Raw genomic sequence first — 20,245 nt, forward strand, 5'->3', positions numbered from 1 at the left:
TCACATAGAGATGCTGAAAAATTTAAAGATAAGATTTTAAAGGAAAAGTAGAAATTATTTCTATTACCCAAAAATTTCTAATAAGAAAAAACGGCAACTATAAAAGAAACTATATAATCTCCATTAATAAAAATTAGGGAAAAAATATTAATAAGTGGCCTGTTGAAAAAATCCAAGATTAAACCTATTTTACTAAAACCCACTGTGACAGACTGCTACATTACAGTATTCCAGTCAAACATCAAGAAAATTAGTACACTGAATGGCATTTATTAGTAGTCATTAAAAAAAATAAAGACAGATCTAATATACCAAATAATAGCTGCGAGCAGCACTGAGCTAAGATTCTTCAGACTACTAAATATGTTTAAAAGTTCTTGTTAGAAGCTGAAAATTACATATTTATAGCAGTTCAGCATCATCCATACAGAATTCACTTACACTGATCATCTTTACGTATTACCCATTAAAACACTAAGACAATGCTAACAAGTATGCACAACTGAGATTAATTTCATCCTATGTGAACTTCTCCCAAATCACCTACAGTTGTATAATTAACAGTTATTGTCTGTACTACAGCAAATAAAGACAGGTAGCAAATTCTCTGGTATTCTGAAACTTTTAGGGTGGTATTTTTGTAGAATGAACTGTGTGGAAAAAGCTTTCAAACTATGCTTTTAAATATTTCACCTGTATTGCACTCAAAGCCTGCATAATTCAAGTTTGACATGAAATATGTTTTCAGAAATATTTTGCAAGAATAGCCTCTTTGTATGAGTCTTTTACAGCAAGTGAGATTACACTTCTAGAAATGCCAGTCCATTACTGGGTATATGAAAATAGCAAGCATTAGCAGTATCTTCTTTGTCAAATTGGTTACAATTACTCTGGTAGCACACTGTGACCGCTTAGAAACGGCACAAAATAGCATTTCTCCTTTAAAACTTACTCAAGGGCATTGTTTTCTGAACTTGCCCAGCCTGTGTTGGCATTGCAACAGTATCTTCCGCTGCAGACAAAGAACTGAAGGCAGAGAACATCCTCAGATGGCAGCGTGACCATCACACTCCCGTCTGCACAACAGCTTCCTTGATAAACTCACCACTGCACCACTGCAACAGTCTTGGCTTTTTACTTTTTACCATAGCATCGACACCTTTTCATCAACTGTTCAGGCATCTCAATTTTCAGCTTTAGTAGCAAAGGTGCTCCCTTACTAACAAACCAGAAAGAAAATAAATTGTGTCCAAAAAATGATGATAAATGAAGATGTGCTTCTGGTCATATGCTAAGATATAAAATTGCAGTTTCTAAATATTTCGAAATCAAACTTCACTGTCAGCATCATTTGATGTGCTCCTTCTCTCACTGGGAAGTGCCAACATAAGGAACAGATCATCAAAAGTCAGTGAAGTTGGCAATAAGTCAATAAGTAGCAAAAATGCCACTTCCTCCTTACCTTTTTTTTTTTTTATTTCTTAAATCCTGCCTCTCCTCTAAAATATGTATAAATCAAATTTCCCCCTCCCTCCTTTTTTTTTTTTTACTAACCCTTTGACTATTCACATAACTGAGACTATATTTGCAGTATTTCCATGGACCAGGTCTGTAAGAAAACAGGTATAGCTGTCATATCCTAGGCAGCCATATATATTGAGGGTAATTAAAAAAAAAATGCGGACCTATACCCCTGTTTTGGTTTTTTTTAAAGATAGAAAAGCACAAAAGTTTAAGAAAATGGTAGCATTCTTTGTCAGTGGCTACTTGATCAGTATTTCCTTTGACAAACAGCCCTTATGAAAACATGGGGACATTACTAACAAGCAATTACTAACATTGCTTTTGACATGTAGGCTACCTGATCTCTCTCCATCCCTGTTAGTAACTCATCAGGATTTTCCGAAAGGCTGTATATTTTCCACTTTAATATTTTAAAGAATAAGGGGATATACACCGTGCCAGTTTGGGGGTTTTTTGTGACTTTCCTTTTTATCTGACATTTAGGACTGGCTGTGGAGGTAATCTTACTGCATCAGTTTACTACACAGATTTGGAACACATATAAAAGGGAACACCAGGCAAGTTATTGTTTTGCAGCCCATTCTCCATATTCATAAGCATCACTAAAGCTTAGTAACTGTACATCTAACATCAACATTGCAAAGTCCAGTTAAGAATGTTTTTCAACTGTGACGACGAACATCTGCTCTGTTTAACAAGGTAGTATGACTGGATAGAGCATATGCTAAAAAACTAAGGCAAGCTAAAACTATTAATTGAACATTAAGTGATCACAAAAAAAATTAGTATTCCATCTTTTTCCCTAATGAGCAGGTGGGAAAATGCAAATAGGTCCATCTGGTGCTACTGACTAGGAATCATTGTTACTAGCTGGGAAAGAGGGAGGGCCTATAGTAGAAACTATTATCAAAAACATTGGACACCAGCTGGATTACCTCTTTAGTTGGCTACTCTTGAAGAGCTACATTTATCATTATGTGAACCAAAAATCTAATAAGGTTACTCGTACAGAGAGCACATACAGAGAACAAGCCAGACAGCAGCTTCAAGAGGCTAAAAAAATACAAACCCCTACTTAAATAATATGAATCACACAAAAGAAAATAATAGCTCACTAAGTAGAAGTACAAACATATTGCTTCATTTGGATCCGCACCCTCTCTTTAATTCCCTGGCTTACAAAGTTGCAAAGTTAAACTCCTGTGGAGTTTACATGAGGATATACAGCAGGAAATAACAATTAATTCTCGGAGAATCTGTGAGAGACAGCTCAGAAAAGGGTGAGTTTGATCTTTAGCCTTCTTGGTGGAGAACCTAGCCTCCCCTCTCCACCAGCACTGCTTGAGAGAGCACTGTGTGGTCTGAGGAGGACAGACTAAAGACTTACTGTGAACTATTATTATGTCAAATCCAGAAGAAAATTAAGCTTCAGGTTTCCTAAACATAAATCAGGTTTTGTTACTACCTTTTAAAGTTGTTTATAAAACAAAATCCTAGACATTTAGTAAAACTGGCAAATATAGTAACCTTTAATTACTTCTATTAAGCTGTAAACTTCTCTCTGTAGAACAACAATCAAATAATTGATTTGGAAAACTGCAACACTTTGGACTGCCCTTTTTCAAGTATTACAAAATCTGCATCATTATTATTACAAAAACTTATGGGTTTATGTTTTGTAGAAGCCATCTGGACACAATCCTGAGTCATGTAATCTAGCAGGGTCTGTTTGAGCAGGGGGGGGATGCATTAAGTAACCGAAAAATAAAAAATAAAAAAATCTCAAAACTCTCAAGTAAAAATCTGTAAGTTTAGAACTACTTAATCTTAGGATTAATAATACTAAGACTATGGATGAAAGACTATGCATGACCTACTCCTGATACTAAAAAAAAAATTTTACTAATACAGTATTAAAAATCAAACTTAATTCAGCAATTGATAGAGTTGCCTCAATACAAGCACCATCAATAACTACATTTTTTTGTTTAAGCAAAGCTTAGGGATTCAAAATACACTGAATCATTGCACAAAGCGAATAAGTTAAAATAAGTAGTACACAGATCAAGGACGTCATCCAGTTGTGCAGATCTTGACACAAAGCCAGTTTTAGAATTTCTTAAAAGGAGATAAGACAAAATGGTTCTTGTTTGCGTCAGTCTTAAACTGAACATCATTGTTGCAGAACTCAACAACAGCCACAGAAAAAGTAATTTCATAAAGGAACTAAAAATCACAAGGAATCAGGATTCTGTATGAGTCCCCAGAGGCTGAGAGCTGCTACATATTTTAGAAATTTACTAAATAAGGCATTATACCACTCTACCAGTCCTCTCTTCTGAAATGTTTCTGTTTCAGCTGTTTCCAAGACCTTCATTATTTTAATGTGTCTAAATTCACTGATACAAATACCACTGACAGAGATTTAAATTATGTCTTTAGATCTTCACCTGTATTTGCACTGAGAGCCAACAGTGGTGGTAACTTGGAGTGCTTCCTTTGATAAACATGTGAGCTGTACAATTACCAAGTGCCTAAGATAGAAGCGTTGACATGAATGGGGTCACTGAGTTATCAGGAATTCTAAGAGGCTGCACTTGACTGGCATTAAGTACCAATTACAACAACACAGCTGAAACTTATGGGTCAGCAAAACAAGGGAACTCCAAAAGCTGCTGGCAGACAGCACACAGGCAGTGGGTAAGCAATGCAGTTTTGCCTCAAAAGTAACACACACCTATTCCTCAGGCTTGCCAGACAAATTACAAATTACTACATGTTAAAGAACTGCATCTCTGGGAAAGCAGAGTCTTGTCTACTTAACGAGATGAACCTTGCAGGATCAAGAACCACTATTTTTCAAAAAAAGACAATGATAAGTTTGATGGTGCACTTTAAGATAGGCACATTGAGAGCAGGAAGAGGAAGAGGGAAGACCCAAAAGATTAAAGATCTACCACAGTATTAACTCTCTCAAAACTATTAGGTACCCCAATATTTTTCAAAATGTAAAACCATTACCAGATAGCTAAGATCAAGGGCAAAGTGAACTGTTCCCAAAATTCCATGTCCTGCAGTTCTGTTTATCTTCATATTGAATGTAATAATTTGCAGGTTTTATTCTGTTTTTCACTGAGTTTCTACATAGATAAGCCAACTTAGTCACCTTAAATTTATTGTGTAAGAACACCTACCTTTGTCTTTTGAAACTTTTGCGCAACAAAAGGACCTGGACAATTAGAAGTCTAATGCAGTTACAAAATTTCTGTCAAACAAAGTTTTGTTAGGAAGGGTTTGCAACATTGATTTGTGCCTTCATGCTTTCTTTATCACATCTCAAATCTTAAGCTGCTTCTACTCTTCCAGATGTGACTTGACTAAAAGTGGTCATCTCCCACAGCAATAATGCTACTTCAGTTCTAAAAGCCATTCCACAGTGATCAAGAAAGCATAAATCTAGTAAAATGCCAAATTAAGATGTAAGTGAATTGAGCAGCGTATCACAAGTCTGAAAGCCTAAGCCTGGCTCCAGCCATCCAATTTCCTCTTTAGTTTAGCCTAACCTCATCAGGTGGCACAATCCATATACCACCTCAGTGTTTCACAAGCAGCAAAGTGATATAAGGAAACAATCTATGCTAATGCTACAGTAACCTGCAGCCTTACAAACTTTGCTTGCTGTCCAAATATTTCTTTCCCCATGTTCACCATGACCCAGCAAGTTTGAAGCTCCAAGGCTATATCCATTAAGTTTCTGCTCTGCCAGAAAAATACCTAGAGGGAAGTTTTCATCATAAATTTTTTTAGATTATAGTATGAGTTTTAATACAGTTATACTTCAAGTATTCTTGAGCAAAAGGAATTACTACTAGAAGTCGCACTAGTAGAATCAAAGTATATGTAATAATGCTGCCAGTGAAAGACCTGCTGCTTCCCCACACCCACAGTTGCTACAGCATGGCCTTACTGACAGCACCTTCAGGAATAAACCTGCTCTGTCATGGCTTTACCCAAGGCTGCAGTCCTTCCAGGGGAGCACCTGCTCTCATGTGGGATTATCCATGGCCAAACGCTTTCAGGTGCTCCAGCATGGATTTATCCACAGGCACTGATGTGTCAGTATCCACCTGCTGCAGCAGCACAGCCTTATCCCTGGGCCTCCATCCCTTCAGAGGTTCCTGCTGCTGCACTGACACAGCCACAGCCGCGTCCAGATTGTCCTGACTGACACAGATCCAGCTGCTCCCACGTGCAGACATCCATGGGTCCCTTGGAGTGCAGTTCCCAGCACAGCCCCAGCCAGCCCAGGCCAGCAGGACAGACACACAGCGAGTCCCTGGGCACTGCCAGCCCGGCACATCCCTGCTGCTGTTATCACAGTGCTCCCAGGCACAGCACAGCCAGCTGATAAAGCAGCACATCAGCAGGGAGAGCAAAAACCAGCCACTAATGAGCACTGGACTCCCATGTACAGTCAGGCAAGCAAGACTCCTGACAAGCACCTGCCAATTAATAGCTAATCAGCAATTACAGCTATACATTCAATCTAGCACATTCCAGTCAAACTTGTCATTATCTCAAATCCTTTGAGCTGCACATTGAGTGTCATAAAGGATTGTTGCAGTTTAGCCCCATCTAGCAACTGGGCTCCACACAGACACTTGCTCACTCTCTCTGGTGAGATGGGGAAGAAAAACTGGAAGAGGGAGAAAATTCACAGTTTGAGATAAAGAATGTGTAATGGACAAAGCAAAACCCACCCTGCACACAAGCAAGGCAAAACAAGGAATTCATTCACTGTTTCCCGTGGGTGGGCTGGAGCTGCCTCCAGGAAAGCAGGGCTCCCTCATGGGTAACACTGACTTGGGAAGACTAATGCCACCACTTGAAACACCCTTTCCCCCTTTTTCTTCCAGCTTTATATCCTGAGATTGACACCATATGGCATAGAATATCCCTTGGATCAGCTGTCCTGGGCTGTGTCCCCTCCCAGCTACTTGTGCACACCCAGGCTGCTCATTGGTAGGGTGGGGTGAGAGGCAGAAAAGGCCTTGGCTCTGTAAAAACCCTGCTCAGCAATAAGGAAAACATCCCCACATTATCACAACTGTTTCCAGCAGAAATCCAAAACACAGCCTCATACCAGCTACTGTGAAGAAAACTAACTTTATTCCAGCCAAAACCAGCACACTAAGTTTCCCAACAAGTAAAACCACAGATTTAAAAACAACACCATCCTATTTATTATAAAGAATTCAGTCAAAGCTTTCTCTGTGTAGGACTCAGTTGTTTTAATTCCACGCACTTTCAGGCAATACATGCCTCACCATGCCATTTTGGCCCTATTTCATTTCAGAATACCCAAAAGTAGCTGTTTTTCTTCATTAAGAGAATGGGAATTTTTCACTAAGATAACAATAGCCACGTGAACAAAGTGCTGGATGATATGACAAGAAATGCAGTAGTGTTAAAAGAAACAGAAATGTGACAAGATTAACATATGGTTTGAGCAAAGCAGTTTTCTTGTTTGAACTACTCTGTGTGAACTGAGTGGCAAGGTAGACAATAAACATTTTTGTAATAATAAATAATCAGTGTGTCTCTGACATGACACTGCTGCAATATTTTTAATAGCTTTACAAAGTACTCTTCTCATAACAGGCATATTTATTCAAAGTCCAGAACACCAGTGACAAGGGTTGAGACCATTTTCTTCAGTGTACAAATGCCAAAAGACCCTGACCATCCACGAAAGAGTAGTTCAGTTCAAATTTGGTGTGTTCACAGAATCAACAGAATTACAGAGTGATTTAGGTCAGAAAGGATCACCCAGCTTCATCTGGGTTCACTTGAAGACGTGTCAACATTAGTTGGATGCTCCGTTTAAAGAGCTGAAATCTTTGCATACTCTAAACAACTCCAGCCACTGTCCTACTGCCAGTGTCGAGCTACTACAGAGAAGAGCAAGTACAGAACTACTTCAGTAAAAAAATACCCAAAAAGCAAAAACCCCAACATACAAATATCTCAAGCTGATATTTCCATAAGGAACATAATCAGCCAGACTGCCTTGCAAAGTCTGAATGATCCAAAGGAAAAATAATTTTAATGGCTATAATCACATCACAACTTGGAAATGCTGTTTTGTTAGAGCTTCAGAGAATTTACCAAATTGCTTGAATTTTGTAGCATATATCTACAGCAAAGCTATCCAGATGCTGCAACAAGCACTTCATCAGAAACTGACTGCATGGAACCACATACCCAGGGCTTTGAGCTATTTTGATTAAGAAAAAAAAAAAAAAAAAAGGGAGTTCTCAAAAAGGCTGGAGAATGGAAATCATAGAAAACAAGCTTTATACACTCCAAACACATAAAAACTTCAGCCATTTGCTTGTATAACTCATCTTTTAGTGCTGAAAAGACTGTGGGGAAATTAACAGATACTGGTATTCAGGGCAATTGGAATCTTCAGGGTTTTAATGATGGAATGATGAACAATCTATTTTTTCTCCTTCCTGTGAACTTGGTTTGCAAGAGGGAAAAAAAACCCCCAAACTTTAATTAAATAACCTATTCTGTTTGGGCATAAAGAGTCAGAAGCACAATTTAGAGTGTGTGGAAGGTACAACAATTACTCTTACAGGTATTCCCTTCATTTTCAATTATTTCTAGCGAAAATGGTCTTCCTTTCTAGAACTCATTCTATCAAGAGGCTGAACTTCATGCTACAAATGCATATTTTTAAGGCACAAAACACCAGCAGATATTGTATTTATGTTGGGAGATTATCACAAAACATCTAATTTGATGTATATACTGTCCTAGTTTTGCTATAGAAAAATTTAAGTGCAGAAAAATGAAGAAACTTGTTTAAGATGGAGCAGTTTAACAGCAGGGACAAGGAGGATTCCTTCAATATTTCTGCTTTAGCTTCGAAGATTATTTTACCTTATAAAAGCAAATAAAAAAGCTCAGCTGACCATTATTATTAATTGTACAGGGCCCTGGACTTTAAACTTCTGAGGAAACACCATCTTAAAGGCAAAAAAAAATCCTGAAAAAGCTCATTACATCTTCCTCTAGCCTCTTCAGAGTTTACACACCCCCCTGCTCAGATCACATTGGGCTTCCAGAGGGCCTTCTGAATAGAAGAGCAAAAGCAATGAAGAGCACAGGAGCAGGGCTCTTACTTATGGCACTGAGCACTGTCAGGACGTCACGGGGTAAAGTCTAACTGATTACACCAAGTTAAACCTTGAGCAGATAAACTGAACTCTAGCTCATTAGAAGGTTTTGATACCTGCTGGGAAAACAAAGCACAGCCAATTATGCACAAAACTTTCTTAAGACCAAGGATTGTACGTCCTACTGTAATGGTTCAGGTATGCACAGAAAAGAAGCAAAGAACAGATGAATTTTTAACTACTTGATATCTCACATGTTGTGACAGTAAATCAAGAGGTGAAAGCCACCCTGGTAACAGCAGCTAAACCCCTCCAAGTATGGAGAAAACCAAAGATGCTGACCTGCAGTGACAACAGAGGCCACCAGCAGCTTGTACAGACCATAGCAGTTGAAATCAATAGTGAGTATAAGTGCTCCCTGTGGGGATCACATCCAAAAAATCCAGCACAGAGGAGAGGGAGTCTGAGGCAGAATTGCCAACAGGAAGCAGGCCACCAGCCAAGACTCGCACACCTCAAACAGCTGGAACAAGCATCCTCCAGCCACACCACAAACTCAGAGGAAAAACTGGACCAGCATGTCCAGGTGAGTGCCACTACTCGTGAGGAACCATTTGAGATTTCATGTCACTCAGCACAGTGCTTCTGCCCATGTGTCTACCTCATCCCTCAATTTCCCTTGCAACAGCAAAAACAGAGTCCAACAGCTTAACTGTTTTTAACAGATCCTAGTGGCAGGAAGAGGGTCACATCAGGCTGCTCAAGGTTTCTACTCTACTAAGATACTCACTTTATAACTTTTCCTTATACACAGTAAAGTAAGCTGGTTGATGTTCATAGGTGAGAACAGAACACAACTTTTGTTATTAATAGCTAAAACTGTTCTTTTTGGGGTGGGGAAAAGCTTCTCTATTTAAGGATCTGTCTGCCTCCAAACATCTCTGTTTTAAATCTCCTAGCTAAACAAGAGTTAGAAATGCTTCTTAGTAACTAATCAAGTTTTTTAAAATGAATGCAAGGGATATACTGTTCAAATTACATCCATGAATAATCCCAAACTAAATTTCATGACTCATAAGGTTAAAGTTTTACATTTTAAAAGCAGTCTCTTCCTAGTATTTTTATGGACCTAAAATTGCACGATCTACAACCAACTGCTGCTTAGAGGCGTAGAATGGCAAAGTTGCCCCTCTGGCATACTATGTTACCAACTACACCTATCCAGCCTAGAGGCAAAAAATATTAACAGAGTAGCAGTTCCACTTCTAATCCCATTAGTGCAACATGACACTCATAATTTAGGCACTTTCATTTTTACAATTTGTGGATTTAGAGAATTCAATACAGTGTTGATGTTCAGTATATTTATCCATAAAAAAGACAACATCATTTAACTGGCAGTATACTTGTAACCACAGATTTTGATTCTTCAGAAAAAGCTTCAGTTCTATTTTTACAAATAATTTTAACAGTACTGCAAACATTTAGCACTTGTGTATAAGAAGTCACTCTGTTCTTCCAGTAGTGGTTACAGAGGCCTCATAAAGAAGAATAAGAGTGTGATTTAGAAAACTCCTCACATTAACATGTTCTGAACAATACTGGTTCGGAATTTAAAACACCCAATTTGAAGACTGATCAAATACAGAGAACCTCTGGAAAGAGTCTGATAAATAGTCCAAAGCCAAATCAGGAGTGTAACATTATTTTCCTCATATATTAATGGCATCTCAAACAGGTTCTTGCTCCTTGATTTAAGAATATTTTGCTTTTAATACCCTTTCCAAAAAAACCCCTAAACTTGTTTCCCCATTCCTCAGACTACTAGCAAAAGAAAGCATTAAAAGATGTACCTACACTTGAAGACATAAGGAAAACACTAATACCCACCTCCCATTTGCAGGTAGGCAATGAAAGAAGCATTACCATTCCTTTACTTCTATACTCTCACAACATGAACACAGAAGAAAATTAGGACTGCCTTCTATTGCACTTTTATGATTTTTCAATGAATAACATTTTACTGACACTCAGTCTTTCTAGTCCACACCTCATTTCAATTAAAACCACTTTTGCAGGTTTAAAGAGTAAGTGGATCCCGCTTTAATGAACCCTTGCACATAATTTATTATTCATAAAAACCTTAGCAGCAGAGCATCCTGAGGGTTGGCTCTATCTTTGAGCAATAGAATGAAATAAGCACTTCTTGCAAGCCTCACTCTGACCCATTCTTCTCAAACCAGCAGAAAGCAAGAAGCTGCTTTTACATTGGGAATATGTCTGAGTCTATTCCTTCTGCCTGCATTCCTCCATCACAATGAGGAGGTAATCACAGGAGATGCAAATCCTGCAGTGCTGTCTGGTTACAGGGCAACTCTGTCAGCTGAGGGCTTTTAACCAGCTCTTCCAAGAATCAAGAGCTGTATCAAAGTACTAAGAAGCACATTTATCTTCATCAAGTTAGAGGAGCACTAACATTTCAGCCTCTGCATGAAACTTCTTCCCCTCCTTTAGAAAACACATTTTCCGTCATTTTCTCACAGTAATGCTTTCTTCCCAAACAGTCTTGCAATACGTCTCTCAATTATTTAGAAAGCAATTCCTACTCCAAGAATTCACAGGTGTGTGTAGCCATGGATGAGTGCCCAGAAGCAGGTTTTGTTGAGTCATCATTACCCAAACTGCAACATCATGTTGCCCAAAATTACAGGTGAGTAAGCTCTAAACAGGTACATCTTCATCTCTTTTTTGCCTCCAAACCAGGTTCTAACTTCTATGTCTCTTTTTGCTTTCTCATCTATTCTACCAATATGAGAGTAATTAACACTACCCACACACAGTTCACTCTTCATTTAAGTCAACTTTATAACCTCCTAAAAAAATTTATTAAATTAAGTTTCAAATATAGCATTGAGAACATTGCATTATTACCCCTATTCCTCATGCTCTTGAGTTAAGAAATCTGGAGAGGTCATAATAGAAATCTAGTTTTTCAGTTCTAGTTTTTCAACTTTTAATAATCAACCCCCTTATGGCAATTAACCTTATAGACAGGGTAGTGATATACCAGAAAGAAACAAAAAAGGTCTACTTGGAGACTAATATAAACACCAAAGGAAATTGTTAGGTTTACCTACAATTTAAAGAGGATTAAGTCAATTTCTCTAGCAAGATGGCCTAAGCCTTACCCATAATGTTTACAATTAAGTCAATTTCAGGAAAACAAAGAATTCCATTCATTCTCTTATGCTGACAAGTAAAGGTTCTGACAACAGCAGCGTGGATTAAAGACTCTACAGGACACTTCTTTTAAAAATAAAAGTTTAAACACATATGTTGTTACATGGCTTGGATAGTAGCATATGGCTGTGGTACCATATGGCTATAAACATATGGGTAGTTCACTTTTTAGTGAACAAAAAGAAGCAGGGTTACTAGTGCTTTACTTCACAAATTCATTCCGCTTCTCCCTGTCACTCGGAAGCTCTAAGCAAGACACAATCCCTGCACCTTTTACTGCCCCCGCTTGAAACCCTCATTTGGCAACACAGAAGTAGTAGCAGGTCACTAGAGCATTACAAAGTTTATCTTAAGAACAAGCCCACCACCCAAAAAAACCCCAACCAAACAAACATCACCTCACCAAGCAGCACAGAATGTTTCAACCCCAGAGGATAGAGCAGAACAACACAACAGAGCTCAGCCCACGTCTCTCTTTAGATTTGCAGTCAGCTGCTGTAAATTGTCAGCACCCTAGTAACCCTCTACAAAATTTATCTATTACCTTGAGATAATGGCAACTGAGCAGCCGTACCTCACATGATTTACACAACTTAAACTGACACAAAGAACAACCAAGCCACCCACCAACAGCAAAGAGAGCTTGCTGCTTTACTCCCCTCCTGCATACCTGGCTCCCACCAGACTTCTGAATGGCTCCAGCAGCTGAATCAAGACATCACCTGCGTGAGGTGCACTAAATCCACTTCAGAACACAAAAGGATACAGCCTTAGTGCTCCAGTCTGAGTCCCAATGGCCAGTATTTTCTGAACCGGATCAAATGCCAAGGCTGAAGGTTGGTAGGGGAAACCGTGGCGTACAGTCTGACAAGTCAGAGCAGCACAGTAACAACGGGCCAAGCAGGATACCAAAAACAAACAGAATCAAGACTGTACGTTAGAGAAGAGGATTCAATGTTAATCACAATTCAAAAAGGAACTACAAAGCAATTTAATCACAGACTGAGAAAATCACCTGCCTTACACGAAACAGTCACAAAAGATTTTATAGTCATAATTACTCATTCATCTTCAAGCATCAAGAGACAGTCAGACTTTCTAAAACTTAATTTGAATCTTACATTTCTTCTGTATAAAGACTGTATCAACTCAGCATTTCATTTTCTCATCGACCTCATTCCCTGAGTAATCTTATTTTCAGCTCTAACAAAGACATTAAACTATTAAAATCTGAGATGTTCCTAGCAAGTTTGACAACAAAGCCAGACTTATCATCAGAACTATTATAAACTACTTGACTTGCTTTTCTGAGAATCACTTCAATTTCAATCCAACAGACCCAACATGACAGTGCAACCTCTCTCAGCTCAGTAAAGAAAAAAAAATAGCAACTTGAGCTTGACAGAATCAATCTCTCATCCTCTACTTCCCTCAAATAGAAAAAGCAGCCCCAGAATTGACCAAATAAACAAATACTTCATTGAACAAAGTCAAACCCCCTCAACCATGGGATTCTTTGTTAATATGGAGCTATTGGCACATTTAGCTTTTTTGGTTAGCCAAGATTAAGTTGGTAATTGATCAAGCAATAACTCCATTAAAACTTCTCAGGCTGCAATTAATCAGAACTGAAAACATAATACAAGTGTCACCTACTCTTACTTCCACTCTAAACGTACACATCCTAAGCCATACAAATGCCAACTTTTCCATTTCTAAGGCTTTAGTTTAAAGCAGAGGTGTTTCATGACCTCATAAATGCACAGCAAGCTCCTGATATACTCCTTGTACTTCACTGAAGTTGCAGGCATATCCCACAACTTTCTGTATTTCACAACTGAATAAAGTCTAACTGGTAACAGCTCTGCCCTTCTCCACATTCTTCATGACCAACTCCTGAAGGCAGCAGAAATGCCTGCAATACACAAAAAACCGAGGAGAGTCCACAAACAAGCTCATCCATGTCAAGTTAGGCCATGAGTGCACCGCAAAGATAAAAATGACTATTGATATTCCAATCAGCTTTTATTCCTCTTGATACAGCTGCTGGTTAATTTGCTGCATCATTTTCTGAACCGTGCAGACACAAGCTGCAGTTATCCTACCACACACAAGCAAATAAATAAACGGGAACTTCGTTTCTAGATAGGATTTGCAATAGCAGCATCACCAACTTGGCAACACACTGCAGTGAAACCATCACCACCACAAGCATCGAAAGCCTTTTTCAGGCATAAAGGAACTGGATAAATGATTTCCAAATAATGCAGAGGGACAGAGTCCCTGTCCTTCGGGCCCGTTAGCAGAAGCTTCTACTCAAACGCCACGATGATCAGATCTGCACCACAGCTAAGTATCACTCCTTCCCCATCCATCCAACTCTTTCTACGAAACCCTAGTGAACACTGTCAGGATTACTCGCATGGAAGAGCCTAGACGACGACAAACCCCGAAACTCTCCAAGAAAGATGACTAAAGAAATCCAGCAAGACCTGTACAGCTACACCCACCGCTCTCTTCCCGTCTTCGCCCCCGAAAATAATCAATCCAAACAAGTAAACAGGAACGGCGGGCAGGCTCGGCGAGGTCGGCACGGAGGAGCAAAGCCCGCAGCGCCCATCGCGGCGGCGCGCCCCCTTCCCCGGCCGCCCGCCGGCTCGGGGCTGCAGCATTCATTCACCTTGCAGAGCTGGAAGTGCTCGGACTGGAGCGTCTCCTGGATCTCGGTCTCCCGGTTCCCCGCCTGCTGCTGCTGCGCGGCGGACGACGCCGAGGCGACGGCAGAGACCGCCGTCAGGCCGTCCAGCACCTTCCTGATGTTAAATTTCCTCATGGTCCTCGGCGGCGGCGCTCCCGCTGCCCCGGCCCCGCCGCCGCCGCGCTGTCACGGCCGCGCCGCCCGCCCCGCAGGCGGCAGACGAGCCCCCGCCGGGAGGGCGGTGCAGGGGCGGCCGCGGCCGGGGGCGCCGCGCTCCTCCTCGTCCGCGGCGAGGGCGGCGAGGCGTCAGTCCGGCAGCGCAGCGGCGCTTCTCATCGGGGCCCGCGGGCTCGCAGACGGAGACTGGAGCCAAGCAAACAGGAGTCGGTCAGCCCACCGAGCGCCGCCACCGCCGGTCCCACGCTCGCCGCCCGCGGCCGCCCCGCGCCCTGCCCGCCAGGGAACGCGGCTCGCCCCGGGCCCAGCCGGCCCCGCCCCTCCCTCCCGCTGCCGCCGGGGCTGTGCGGGCTGCCGCGCCTCGCCTCGCCGCCCCGCGGAGCTCCGCGCCCCCCGCACGGCCCCCGCCGCTGTCACCCGTCCGCGTGCGTGCGCGCGTGTGCCGGTCCCCTCCCGCCGCCGCAGCCTCTCCCCCCGCGGCTCGGCTCGGCACCCTCCGCCTCCTCCTCCTCCTCCTCAGAGCTGCGTGTGCCGCCAGCCAGTCACCAGCGGGGCTTCTCCCGGCTGCTGCCAGCGCCTGCCGCCGCCCGCCCCCACAACCATCATCATCCTCCTCCTCCTCCTGCCGCGGAGGGAGCCTCCCCCGCCTCTCGGTCGCTCCCCCTTGCCTGACAACGCGGAGCGCAGCGCCCCGGGGAGGAGCAGCGGCGGCGGCGGCACCGCGGCTCCCGGCCCGGTAGCGGCGGGGCGGCCGCTCATGCGCGCTGAGAGCGGCGGCGCCCGGATGTGGCGGAGCCGCTCCCCCCGCGCCGTGCGGGGGCCGGGGCGGCGTGCGGGGCGCGGCGGGGCGGCCGGGCCGAGCGCTGTGCTCCGGGGGGCGGAGCGGCGGCAGGTAACAGGTGGCGGCGGCCAGAGGCTGCCGCGGGCAGCGCTGTCAGCCCCGTCCCTGCCGCCGGCGCGGCGCTGGAGGCGCTCGGCGGCTGCGGCGGAGCCGGGCCCCGCTCGTGGCGTCCCGCGGGAGATCCCCGTCCCGGGCGGCGGGGCTGGCGCGGAGCCGTGCCGGCGGGTCTCGCGGCGGGGCCGGGCTGGGCAGGGCGGCCGCCGGAGCGGGGCAGCGCGGAGCGGCGGCGGGGCTGCGGGCGAGCCCGGAGGAGCGGCGCGATCCCCCCGTACCGCGCACCCCGAGCGCCCTGCTGGCTCCGCGGGCACGGCCCGGAGCGCTCGCTGTGCCGCTGGGCAGAGGCTGCGGAAAAGCTGCCCAAAACCGCCCGGCGGAGTCACGGCCAGTTCTGCCATCGCAAGGCGAGCGCCGCGGTTACGAAGGTGCTTCCATTCATTTTTAGGGCTGCAAAACCAATTTAAACAGGTGGCACAGAGCCAAACGTTTCGTTCTGATAGCCCCTGTTGTAGAGTATTCTGTATTTGCTTTTATTTTTCTTTTACTGCGAGCTTGCAGTTTGGGATAGTCAGTGGTCCGTCTTAGTCATGTTTCTTTATTCATGAAGGTCATAATTATTTGCGACTCGTTATTGAACTTCTTTTCAGCTAAAATTAACTGATCAATCCCTTTTGGAGGGAAAACTTGCAGAGATGTGAATCAGGACGCTGGCTCACATTTCCTAGCCTCAGCATGAATGCCTTAGCAGTAGAAGGCTCTGCAGGCTGGAAAATGGTCCTTTCAGGTGGTGTTTCCAGCCTGAGGCCAAGCACGCTGTGTTAGCCCAGTGTCCAGTGCCGTAGTGCACTGAGGGATGGGCATAATCCGAATGCAGTGGAATTGCTTCAATTCAGCCATCTTCATAACCTCAGAAGTAAAAAATCCCACAAACTCTTCTTAGACCTGTAAGTTCTTGTTAATTTACAGCTGTATTGCCAGCAGGTATATGATGTACAACCATTTGAAAGAAACCAAGACAGTTCACATATTCTTGCAAAGTGAACTTACAGAGCTGTTCCTTGCATTACTGGGACAGAAATGTTGGACATTTCCTAAAATCATCTTGGTAAAATGTGAAAGAATGCTTCCAAAGATGACAAAAGTCCTAGGAAAAAGAAAAAAGTCAATTTAAATGAGGTTCAGTAAATATCTGATGTGAAAATCAACTTAATTTTAAGAGATGAATATGATAATGATATGATAATTATCTGTAACATATTTTAGCTAACTGTGTATAAGTTACAGAAATAATGTCTATTTTCCCATCTATTCACACATCCTTATTATAACACATTGAACTGGGAAGGAAACTGGTAGAACTTGGCCATGTTTGAATGGTAAATATAAGCTGTTAAAGACAGGTACACGTATAACTTTAAGAATGTAAGTTATAGTCCCTTTGAGACCTTCTGTTCAGTATGTTTTAGGCCAGGCTCTGCAAACACTCCTAGATACAACTTTGATCGTACAACTAACCTGATTTTTTTAACAGGAATATTAATCACAGCAACAACCCCCTCAAAACTGGGTGACAAATTAAAAGACATTAAAAGCTCTCTTTTTGCATACTGCAGTCTCTTTCTTTTTTTTACTTTCTAAATACTTGGTCTATGAATGCATTCTTTATTTGAACTGTATGTTTTTAGGGGAAAGGTTGGATTTGTTTTCATTTTATATTAGTGCCTAAGAGGAGGCCCTCATTCATTATTGCAACCTTGTATCAATACATGCAAACATTGAGTTAAGTGATACAATATACACTTGGCTGGACCAACACTAATTCCTCTCCCTCGTGCTTTCAGGTTAATGCCATTCAAGGAATCCATGTTCTCTGGGACTGCAGCTCTTCCTGTGAAAATGTTTCAAAAAATTTTGTCCAGCAAATTAGTGAAAAAATTTGTTGGGTTCACTGGGACATCAGTTGGAACAGTAAAAGGCCTTTTAATATTATAGTTCAGTAAATACCCTCTTTATCTCTCAGAATTTAGGTGCTGTATTTGAGAGCTTCTTTGGGCCCTCCAGCACTTACACAATAACCACATCCTGTTTTACAAACAAGACCATTCTGCTCAACTTCCTTCATGCTGCCCACTCAGACCTTCCGGCCTCCAGTGTCAGAAATCACTTGCCGGTTTTATACCCCAGTCCAAAGCCCAGTATCTTGCACAGCTGGACAAGAAGCAGTGAGACCCAACTAGTGTGCAACGTTGTTGTACTCAACTGTGACAGAATCCAGCTGGGACAGAGCCAGTGTTAAATGTTCACAAGTTTCTTAGGCCCCAGCAGTGCTGTGGAAATCCCTGCCATCAAATAAATCAACATGGCTTATGTTTTCTTGGCCTGTCATTTCTTGCTAATCTTGTTATCTAAGGCCCCTAGAAAATGAGAGAGGGAATCACTTGCTCATTTCTTGGTTGATATTCTACAGATACCACATGAACAGCCACTGGTCCTAATAGGTATCTGAAACAATGGGGCATGAAATGTTCTGCATATCTGTGCCCACAGACCATCAGTTAGTGTAGGTCAGACTTGTTGGGTCTTTTGCCTGAAGGTATTCACGATAACTTCACAGATGACTGTAGGGTGCAGTTATCACTGTGCTTATGAGCCTTCTTGGTTGGTTTTTGAGGGAGTTGGTTGGTGGTTTTTGTTGGGTGATATATCATCAGTGTTACCTTGAAGAAGAAAGGAGTGATTGCAGTCCCACGTGAGCCAGAATGAGTAAAAGCCCACCCAATGATAGTGTATTCTAAAATTTGTTGGAATAATCAAGAGAAGTGGGTAGGTAATGAACTGAAAGGTCCATATATGGTGTTTGTCATTAATTTGTACATAAGCCCCAAAAGCGTTACTGGTTGTGTCCAGAGAAGGCTGCAGGGGATTTGCACACCCTGCAAATTTTTTGGTAATTATTGCAATACTCAGCATATATGAGAAATGGATCATCAGAAGCGACCTCAAGATCCCTGCTTGGCCTCTAACAGCACTAAAGCTTTTGAAAGTCAGTCAATCCAGACTTTGAAGTCTAAGCATGCTTAGCTTTCCTGAGAACTTCTTAAGGTGCTTAGTCACTGCAGTCAGGATCGACTGAGCCCTAGCCAAACATTTCCTCGCCTTAAATAGAAAGAAACTTGGAAACATTTCTGGACTAATCTTATTCAGGTTGTTCTACTCAAATGTATTGGACAGGGCAGTGTAACCACGGCTCCAAGTAAGTTTTGGAATCTTTCCTGCCTGCTGGGAAACTGCTCAAGCTTTCTAGACTTAGAGCTGTTGCCAAACAAACATCTGTGATTTTTTTTCCCACAATAATCTGCACTGGTGATGAATCCTAAGGAAGACTCTCAGCTGCAGGTGAGATTTTTATTTTTCTGCAGCTTGGTTTGAATAAGCCGTAAACAAGACAGAAACTAAGAGTGTGTGTCAATTAGCTGGTCAGCTCCAGGAAACAAAAAGCTTTGCTAGTTCTCGCCAGAACCACAGCTGGATGTGAACTGTCTACTGTTTGTAAATTCACCCATTTCAGAAATATCCTGATGGACCATGCCTACACTGATACGATGAGTTTCTGCATCTGGAAGCCTGTGTGGTCTTTGGCAGGCACACAGGTCATGGGGCATCCATAATAAAAGACCTATGGAACAGCATGACTAGCACATATGTAAGGATGCCATCAAGCTGTATGGACATACATGGCAGAGACACACCTGCTGCTGCAGAGTCTGCACCAACATTCCTGCACGTTCAGCTTGGGTCAGAAAATAGAGTGACAGGTGCTTATATTTGTTGTTGAAATCTGAATTGGCAGGGCTCTGCAGCACTGATCTACACAACCAGCATAGCAAATAATATACAAGTGCCCATGTAGCTGTTGTGCAGAGCTGTAGCATGGCAGAAGAAAGGCATGGATGTCTTGGAAGAGTTCAAGGAATTGTTGCCAATTGTGCACTGTGGATCTCAGACTGCTAATCACTACCAGTGACAAGAGGTGAAGAGCTGTGATGCACAAGGAGGGGAGAGTACATAAGGCAAAAGAGAGGAATGACAGCAGAACTGCACAATGGAAACATGAGAAGGAGGCTGTGCAGCATTCTCCTCACTATCTCACGCGCTTCTTTGCACCTTTGTCCCACAACTGTCATGATGGACCAGAATAAGGCAGTGTCAGCTATTAAACTGTGCATTAAAATTTACTGCATCTAATGAAAATGTCTGTGTTACTTAATACTGAAATGCAATGTTGTACTTAGGCCTGTAAAATTCACATCTGTTATACTTCAGATCTGACCCTTTGTCAATTTATTCCATTCCTTACTATTTATAGTTTTTATAGATACTTTTTGTGTATGAGTTGATTTCATAATATTTATCTCAATCTGAGGGGGTTTCAGTCTCTATGTTTTTAGGAAAATCATTACTCAGGCACTGTTAGTGGATGGTCAAGATTTACAGGAGGAGCAGGTAATACATATATTCAAA

General features: G+C 42.4%; 1 protein-coding gene across 5 annotated transcripts in view; it reads right to left on the reverse strand.

Moving 5' to 3' along the window:
• Positions 1 to 14,838, reverse strand: part of STXBP5 (syntaxin binding protein 5) — a 105,294-nt gene extending 90,456 nt beyond the window's left edge. For all 5 annotated transcript variants that reach the window (XM_054280652.1, XM_054280650.1, XM_054280651.1 and 2 more), the window contains exons 1-2: positions 14,632 to 14,838; positions 12,718 to 12,815 (exon numbers count right to left, since the gene is read on the reverse strand). In XM_054280652.1, coding sequence (XP_054136627.1) covers positions 12,718 to 12,815; positions 14,632 to 14,784 — 251 coding nt within the window. In that variant the 5' untranslated portion in view covers positions 14,785 to 14,838. The remainder of the gene's footprint in view (positions 1 to 12,717; positions 12,816 to 14,631) is intronic.
• Positions 14,839 to 20,245: the final 5,407 nt, after the last annotated feature.

The sequence above is a fragment of the Melozone crissalis genome, unplaced genomic scaffold (assembly GCF_028551555.1).
Source record: "Melozone crissalis strain CALT ecotype California unplaced genomic scaffold, PUWL_Pcris_2 ptg000027l_1, whole genome shotgun sequence".
NCBI classification, from domain to species: Eukaryota; Metazoa; Chordata; class Aves; order Passeriformes; family Passerellidae; genus Melozone; species Melozone crissalis.